The sequence below is a fragment of the Sorex fumeus genome, unplaced genomic scaffold, assembly GCF_029834395.1.
Source record: "Sorex fumeus unplaced genomic scaffold, SorFum_2.1 ptg000003l, whole genome shotgun sequence".
NCBI lineage: Eukaryota > Metazoa > Chordata > Mammalia > Eulipotyphla > Soricidae > Sorex > Sorex fumeus.
The window spans coordinates 55,352,792-55,362,178 of record NW_026606060.1 but is presented as its reverse complement, the minus strand read 5'-3'; the positions used below and the strand labels follow the sequence as shown (position 1 = coordinate 55,362,178).

At 38.0% G+C, this 9,387-nt stretch overlaps 1 protein-coding gene across 1 annotated transcript; it reads right to left on the bottom strand.

Annotated features, from left to right (window-relative positions):
* Positions 1 to 905: 905 nt before the first annotated feature.
* Positions 906 to 8,356, bottom strand: LOC130028764 (C-type lectin domain family 2 member D11-like). The gene is made up of 3 exons (XM_056119603.1): positions 8,183 to 8,356; positions 7,323 to 7,429; positions 906 to 1,090 (listed from the first exon to the last, which is right to left on the bottom strand). Exons 1-3 carry the CDS (start codon positions 8,354 to 8,356, stop codon positions 955 to 957), a joined length of 417 nt encoding a protein of 138 aa, XP_055975578.1. The 3' UTR covers positions 906 to 954.
* Between the last annotated feature and the right edge of the window lie 1,031 nt (positions 8,357 to 9,387).

Genomic DNA, 9,387 nt, shown 5'->3' with positions numbered 1-9,387 from the left:
ATTTGCCAAGGTGTTGAAAATCAGATTCGCTGGTCACGTAATGAGATTTAAAGATGACCGCTGGACTAGAGCTGTTACCGACGGGATGTCGAAAGACCGCGTGGCCGCCCACCTACCAGATGGTCAGACTTCTTCGTCAAGATCATGAACGATCGGTTTGAGGCCCTTCATGTTCCCGGAGTGAACAGATGCCATTGGGCTACATTAGCACGCGACAGGGACAAATGGAGACGTAACTGGCGCCCGCTCAAGCAAATCGACGACTAAAGGGAAGTTAAGTGAAGTGAAGTGATTGTTTTCCCTAAAGAAAGAACTTCTTGTTCTGAATTAGCCCTTATACTCATTATTGGCTATAATACATGTTTTCAACAAAATATATTAACCTGTGTGAATCACTGTATGTCTTTAGTATCGGTACCAAATCATTTATGATGTGTTATTCTTCAAGTTTGTTCAGATGTGAGACAATGCTGAGTATTTTCGGGGTGCTCTCTCAGGGTGCAGGTGCTTGAGGACTCCTGAGGCCTCCATGACATACATTTCTTGCATGTAATAAACTGCTGCTAAGACCAACCAGCTTGGCCTCGTTTCCTTCCTCCGCCTGACCATTGCCATTGACCTCCCTGGAGTGGGGAAACGGCCTGAGACCACCGAACGCGGGTGGCGGGAGAGATAAGCCGCTGCTGTCTCCCTTGCCCATCTGTTTTTTATGTGTTTACACACCCCACCATTAAGCAATCACTAGTCCCTAGAGACATCTTATTATCTCATTCTTAGTTTGGACAACCTGGCAGGCTACGGAATGTAACCTACCCACGCGGCAGAGTCTGGCAAACTCCCCATGGTGACTCAGTTTTCATCTTTGCTGTCATCTGATATTACACATTTTTAGGTCAACACTTTGAGAAAAACATTCAGCAACTGTAGATAACAAGCACAATGCAGTTTTTCTGCTCATGAGTTTGAAGCAATTTGACAAGTGGAGACAGTGAACTTGCTGCAAATCCATTTTCTCTCTGAGTAAATCCTGCCACTGCTCACGCCTTTGTCATTCAAGAAGGCATGTTTCCCAGTTCCACTGACCTTAAACCTAAAACAATACAAAACAACATAATTATTCATATGCTGAACATCTTGCAGTTATTCCTCCATGTCATCTATAATACCTCTAGTCCACTTTTTTCAATAGAAATAAAAAGAAAATTAAAATCTGTCACTTATGTGACTTCTTATTAATGAACACTATTTTTATATTTAGTTCTTTTTAGAAATTCAAGACACATGCTTGAACATCACCAACTATAATCATTCATCCAATCCAAGTCTAGTTATATTGTTGATCTAGTCACTTTACGTATTTTGCCATAAGTTGTATCAGTGAAATCATTCTCAGTCCTCTCATGAACTGCTTAATAAGTTCATGAAAAAAATACATATTAACATTGTGATAAAGAGCTCTATTTTGATGATGAAAGTGATCAGGTCCTTATATTTGATGGCTTTCCAATGACCTCATTGAACTGTCCACAACACAGGGAACTACTGTTTCTGTTGGTAAATCTCTCAGAGAGATTTCCACAGCTTCTCTTTGAAACATTCCTTTCTTTTGTGAATGAATGAAGCAGCTGGAAAACAGAATATTTTTAATAATTAAGGTAAAGGTAAGGTAAAGGCCCTCCCGTTGATCGTCGATTTGCTCGAGCGGGCCCAGTAACGTCTCCATTGGAGACTTTGTTGTTACTGTGTCTGGCATATAATAATTAATATTGTGTTTTTTTTTATTTTTTAAAAAATTTTATTGAATAACTGTGAGATAGTTACAAGCTTTCATATTTGGGTTACAATCACACAATGATCAAACACCTATCCCTCCACCAGTGCACATTCCCCACCACCAATATCCTCAGTATACCTCCTCTTTCCCACCCTCCCCCCACCTCCATGGCAGACATTATTCCCTAAAATCCCTCTCTATTTTCGGAATTATGGTTTGTAATACAAACACTGAGAGGTCATGATGTTTGATCCTTTTTCTACTTTCTGCACACATCTCCAATTCTTACCGGTTCCTCAAGCCATCATTTTCTTAGTGATCCCTTCTCTATTCTAGCTGCCTTCTCCCCTTTGCTCATAAGGCAATCTATCTGTCCCGTGTATCTACTACCCTTCTGTGTCAGCCTCATGTTATGTTGTTTTATACTCCACAAATGAGTACAGTTCTTCTATGTCTGTCCCTCTTTCTGACTCATTTCACTTAGCATGATACTCTCCATGTCTATCCATTTATAAGCAAAGTTCATGACTTCATCTCTCCTGACAGCTGCATAGTATTCCATCATGTAGATGTACTAAAGTTTCTTTAACCAATCATCTGTTCTAGGGCACTTGGGTTGTTTTCAGATTTGGGCTATTGTGAACAGTGCTGCAATGAACATATAGGTACAGTGTCATTTCTACTGTGCTTTGTTGCATTCTCGGTATTTATTCCCAGGTGTGGTATTGCAGGGTCATATGGAAGCTTAATTTCTAGTTTTTGAAGGACTGTCCATATTGTTTTCAAGAAAGGCTGGACTAGTGGGTATTCCCACCAACAATGAAAGAGTGTCTTTTTTTCCCAACATCCACTCCAGCACTGGTTGCTTTTGTTCTTTTGAATGTGTGCCAGTCTCTGTGGTGTGAGATGATATCTCACTGTTGTTTTGATTTGTATCTCCCTGACAGCTAGCAATGAGGAGCATTTTTCATGTGCCTTTTGGCCATTTATTTGTATTTCTTGTTTGAGAAAACTTCTTTTTATTTCTTCTCCCCATTTTTCGATGGGGTTAGAGTTTTTTTTCTTGTATAATTCTACTAGGGTCTTGTATATCCTGGGTATTAATGCCTTATCAGATGGGTATTGGGTAAATATTCTTTCCCATTCTGTGGGCTCTTTCTGTATTTTGGCAACTGTTTCTTTTGAAGTACAGAAACTTCTTAGTTTGATGAAGTCCTATTGTTTATGTTTGCTTCCACTTGCATGGTCAGTGCTGTTTCATCCTTAAAGATGCTTTTAGCTTCAATGTCATGGAGAGTTCTGCCGACATTTTCCTCTATGTACCTTATGGATTCATGTCTGATATTGAGGTCTTTAATCCACTTTGATCTGACTTTTTTGCCTGGCATTAGACAGAGGTCAGAGTTCATTTTTTTGCAGGTAGCTATCCAGTTTTCCCAGCACCACTTGTTAAAGAGGCGTTCCTTGTTCCACTTCATATTTCTTGCTCCTTTGTCAAAGATTAAATGGTCATATATTTGGGGGTCTGTGACGGAATATTCAACTCTGTTCCATTGGTCTGCAGGTCTGTTTCTAGCCCAGTACCATGCTTTCTTAATTACTACTGCTTTGTAGTACAGTTTGAAGTTGGGGAGGGTGATGCCACCAATCTTCTTTTCCCAAGGATTGTTTTAGCTATTCGTGGGGGTTTATTGTTACATATGAATTTCAGGAGTGTTTTGTCTATTTCTTTGAAAAATGTCATGGGTATCCTGATAAGAACCACATTGAATTTATATAGTGCTTTGGGCATTATTGCCATTTTGATAATGTTAATCCTCCCTATTCATGAGTAGGGTGTGTGTCTCCATTTCCTAGTGTCCGCTTTTATTTCTTGAAGTAGTGTTTTGTAATTTTCCTTATACAGATCCTTCACCTCTTTCTTTGGTTAAGCTGATTCTGAGGTACTTGATTTTCTGAGGTACTATTGTGAACGAGATATTTTTTTAATGTCTATTTCTTCTCTTTCGTTATTTGTATATAAGAAAGCCATGGATGATTATGTGTTGAATTTATAGCCTGCCACTTTACTAAACTGACCTATTGTTTCTAGAAGGTTTTCTGTAAAGTCTTTAGGGTTTTCTAAGTATAGTATCCTATTTTCTAAAATAGTGATAGCTTGACCTCTTCCTTTCCTATCTGTATTCCCTTGACACCTCTCTCTTGCCCAACTGTAATGGCCAGGACTTCCAGTATTATATTTAATAGGAGTGGCAAAAGTGGGCAAACTTGTCTTGTGCCTGATCTTAGAGGGAAGGCTTTTAGTTTTTCCCCATTGAGAATGATACTTGCCGTGGGCTTGTGGTAGTTAGCTTTGACTATATTGAGGAAAGTTCCTTCAATAACTATTTTGCTGAGAGTTTTCATCATAAACAGGTTCTGAATCTTGTCAAATGCTTTCTCTGCATCTATTGATATGATCATATGGTTTTTATCTTTTCTTTTGTTGATATGATGGATTATGTTGATGAATTTCTGAATGTTAAACCATCCTTGCATCCCTGGGATGAATTCTACTTGGTCATAGTGTTTGATCTTTTAGATGAGTCATTGGATTCTATTTGCTAATAGCTTGTTGAAGATCTTTGCGTTCATCAGGGATATCAGCCTGTAATTCTGTTTCTTTGTGGTATCTCTGTCTACTTTTGGTATCAGGGTGATAATTGCTTCATAGAAACTGTTCAGAAGTGTTTTTGATACTTCAATTTTGTAGAAAAGCTTAAATAGGATTGGGAGTAAGTCCTCTGTAAATATTTGGAAGAATTCACTAGTGAATCCATCTGGACCAAGACTTTTGTGCTTGGGAAGATTTTTATTACCATTTAAATTTCCTTGATGGTGATAGGTCTGTTCAAGTATTCCAAGTCTTCTTGGTTTAGCCTTGAGAGGCTATAGGAATCTAGGAATTTATCAATTTCCTCGAGGTTTTTGTGTTCTGTGGCATAAAGCTTCTCAAAGTACTCCCTGAGGATCCTTTGAATTTCTGTAGTTTCTGTTGTAATGATCCCCTTTTCATTTCTAATTCAGTTTATTAGGGTTTTTCTCTCTCCCTTTCTTTTGTGAGTCTTGCTAGAGGCTTATCGATCTTGTTTATTTTCTCGAAGAACCAGCTCTTTGTTTCATTGATCTTTCGAATTCTTTTTTGGGGTTTCCATCTCATTAATCTGCTCAGAGTTTTATTATTTCCTTCCTCCTGTTTGAAGTGGGCTCATTTTGTTGGTCATTCTCCAACCTCTTAAACTATGAGGTTAGGTTGCTTATGTGGGCTTGCTCCTCCTTCCTGAGGAATGCTTGTAGAGCTATAAAATTTCCTCTTAACAAAGCTTTTGCTGTGTCCCATAAGTTTTGGAAACTCGTGTCCTCATTTTCATTCATTTCCAGGAATCTTTTGATTTCCTTTTTGATTTCCTTTCTAAGCCACTTGTTGACCAATAGTAAGCTGTTTAATTTACAGGTGTTTGATTTAGTTTTCTATTTGTGTGTGTGATTTACTTCTAAATTCACTGTATTGTGGTCTGAGAAGATTGCTGATACAATCTCTATCTTCTTAATTTTATGGAGGTATGTGTTGTGGCTCAGCATGTGGTCTATCTTGGAGAATGTTACATGCATACTTGAGAAGAATGTGTAAGCTTTTTGAGGATGAAATGTCCTGTATATATTTTCTAAGTCCCTTTCTTCCATTTTTTCCCTCAGATGAAGTATGTTGTTGCTAAGCTTGAGTCTGGTTGATATATTAAGAGGTGATAAAGTGGTGTTGAAGTCTCCCACTAGTATTGTGTTTCTATCAATGTCTTCTTTCAAGTCTATGAGTAGTTGTTTTAAGTACTTTGCTGGTCTCTGATTAGGTGCATATACATTTTGTATTGTAAGTTCTTCCTTTTGTACAGATCGCTTGATCAATAAGAAATGGCCTTCAGGGTCTCTTGTGACCTTCTTCAGTCTGAAATCAATGTGGCCTGATACTGGGACGCTACCCCAGCTTTTTTTATGGGAGTTGTTTGCCTGTCAGAGTGTTTTTCAGCCTTTGACTTTGAGCCTGTGCTTGCTCTAACTATTGAGATGCGTTTCTTGCAGGCAGCAGTGTTGGGTTCAATTTTCTAATCCATCCTGACACTCTGTGTCTTTTAATTGGTGCATTTAACCCATTGACATTGAGAGAGATTATTGTTATGGGGCTTTGTCCCATTTTTCTATTGAAATTTGGCCTACTTGAGGGGCCTGTCTTGTCTTAAAGTAGCCTATTTAGTTGTTCTTGTAACCATGGTTTTGAGTCTATGAAGTTCCTGAACTGTTGTTTGTCTGTGAAACTGTGTGCTATTACTTCTTGTTATGAATGAGACTCTTGCCGGGTAAAGTATTTTTTGGTGAGGCATTTATTTCATTGAGTTTTTTCACTATATCCCACCACTGTTTTTGGGCCATGAGGGTTTCATCAGACAAATTAGCTGTGAATCTGAAGGATGCTCATTTATAGGAAATATCTTTCTTTGATCTTGCTTCTTTCAGAATTTTTTCTCTATTTACAGTTTTGGTCATTTTGATCAGGATGTGTCTTGGGGTATTTTTATTCAAATTTCTTCTAGCTGGTACCCTTCAGGACTCCTCAATGTGGTCACATGTTTTATTCAGCTCTGGAAATGTCGTAGCAATGATGTCTTTGACAGTTTCTTCTCCATCAGGGTTTTCTTTCTGTCCCTCTGAGACTCAAATAATTCTTATGTTACTCCTCTTGGCTTCATCAGGATCTTCTCATGCCATCTGGTTTCGGGATTGGGAGTCTCTTTCCCATTTTCTGCTCTTTTCTGGAGAGTCTCTGGACTTCAACTTCGAGCTCACTGATTCTCTCCTAAGCAGCTGTTACTCTGCTGCTGAGGCCTTCCACTGAGTTTTTCAATTCACCTATCAGGTTTTTCAGGTCCGACAAATCCATTTGTAATTTTGTTTGCATTTTACTAATTTCTACCTTCTTGTCTTTTATTGGCATTGCTTTCTATTTTTTCATTTAGCTCCCTAAGCATCCTCTGAAGCGCCCTTCTAAATTCTTTGTCAGAGAGGTTGTATAGCACTTCATTATTGTTGGGGTCTTCTGGGCTAGCATCTTCAATAAGTAAGGTTAGTGGGCTTCTGCGTTGCTTTGAAAATGGATTTTTAAAGGTTTTATAGGACGTTCACTCCATGAGTGACGTTCTGGGACGTTAGAACACTCCTCCCATTCCTTTCCCACTGTATACCAGGAGTTCTTTCTGCCTTCTAAGTCAATATTTCATCAGAAAAACATCTGATTCGTGGTATTAAAGTACAAGAACATATACCTATGTCTTATCATATTAACTATTTCAACTGAAATAAAAATAAATCACGTTTTCAAGGAGCTGGCTAGTAAATGGAAAGGCATAGAAACAATTTCTATCTCTTGCACAGTACCTTAGGTTTTCTAAATTAAAGTTATTGTCTTATAAACACCGTAAGTCATTAAAGCAAAAGGAAAATAAGTGGCAATACATACACAATGTTGCCTTCAGAAGAATTTGTCCATTTCCAAGAGTGACTTGGCGATTCTCTGCTAAGGCCTATCCAATGGTCGTCAGGGCCTTTGTGTCTTCTCAGAAATTTCTATTATAAACATAAAAAGTTAAAACATGCATCTTTCTTGCTTATCACTCCCGAGTCTATCTTTCTTATAGTCTTCTATTAGGGATGACAGCACAGTATAAATGAAAAATTTATTCTTTACTGCATTTCTCAGCTTGAGTCATTATTCTATGTCTCTGCTCCTAAACCTCTTTCTTTAAATGAATCATATCTCCCAGTGTGACAGGCAAAGTCTCACTTTGTGCCGACTGTTTTAGTATATTGTGAACACTGTCACTCCTACAATTTGAATGAAAAATTATGTGAACACAGTAATTCTCTGCACACAGATAACAGTTCATCTAAGTTTCTAGGCTGAGTATGAGGATTACATGGGAGAACGAATCTGACATGCCTCAATGGGTTCTAGATATAGAATTCAACATACATCAGAAGCTTGTCTGTGCTTCCAGACTGATTCGAGGACATACTTATCTTTCAGCATTAGCCTGGTACAGTGCCCAACCCTCTGTGGGGGAGTTCCTTATTCAACAGAAAATATGCTCCCTAAATAGTTCTTCTTTTAAAAATATGGACCAGACCCTGGGCCTTGGGAAAATTGGACGCGGCCACTCCCTGAAAAGCACACTCCCAGTGTGCATGGGCAGTGCTAGGGTAAGCAGACCCTGAGATGCTGGGTATGTGATGCTGGCGGCTGAACTCAGGACACTACATGTGACAGGCACGTGCTCTCACACTTGTACTGTCTCCCTGGGGCTTTAGAACAATTCTTACCAGTTCATCTTCGGTGTCAATTTGAACAAGATTAGCTTCCAATGAGAAACAGAAAGTTTGGCTGGATGTCCAGTTTGCTGTTTCTTTAGAAAAATAAAAGCACTTGTTTCCAAATAGAATCCACTTTGATGGGCAGGCGGAATGCACATGCACTTCTGAGATTGTTTTTTCCATTCTTACTAAAATTTGGATAATCACAACAAAATACAGTAATTATATTTCCTTATTCTTTTAATATATTTTCCCTATTACTATCCTAAGGTCATTGCTAAAGCTATAGACTGGTAATTGTTAATGTCCTAACTCATCAGAAAGTCTTATCCTAAGTACAATAGTCAACAATCCCCCAGTAGCAAGTCCCTGTGCATCTCACTTTACAAGAAGTACATGGGAATTAATGGCTTAGAGAAAATAAATTTATAAAGCATCAAGTCCATGGTACTTTTTATAGACGATTCTAATTTCTGCAAAAAGCAAGTACAAGATATTCCTAGTATATCATATAGATTCTCCTTTCCTATATTTTCCTTAATATAAGCTCCTCTTCCTCTTGACTCGTTTTATATCCTGGATTTTACTATGGTCCATAGTCAGTAGATTTATAATCTTTCTGTGGACAAAATATAGCAACCCAAATATTATACTGGTAACAAAAATACAATATAGGACTTTCTACATTTTTATAATTTTGTTTTATGTTTGCTTTTTTTAAAAAAACATTTTTGGCTCGTCTTAAATATTCTGAAATAACCAATATTTTGGAATAAAGTGTAGGAAGAATCAGATATTATTATTAGTCTAATTTTTTAAAATCTCCTTTTGTTACTAAGATTCCATTGTTCTTTAAGTACCAGGGAAAGAAAAAAATAGTATCAAAATACTGAACACTAATGATGATTTTAATTTCCTCACATTTAAAGAAAAACAATCTGTTACATTTTTCTCAATCCTTATCTCTAGGGAATTCAGATTAGAGAGCAAAGAGTACATGTGTTGAGGTCATTATCACTGTTTCCTTTAAGAAAAGACAATAAAGGGACCCTCGAGCAATAGTATAGTGGGTTGGGTGCTGACTTTACTTACACAGATCAGGGCTCCATCTCTGAAACTTCATAGGGCCCACAAACCCAACCAATAGGTACCCATGTGCAAAGAGCCAGGAGTAAGCCTTAGCCACAACCAGGTGTGAACACCTCCCAAAACAA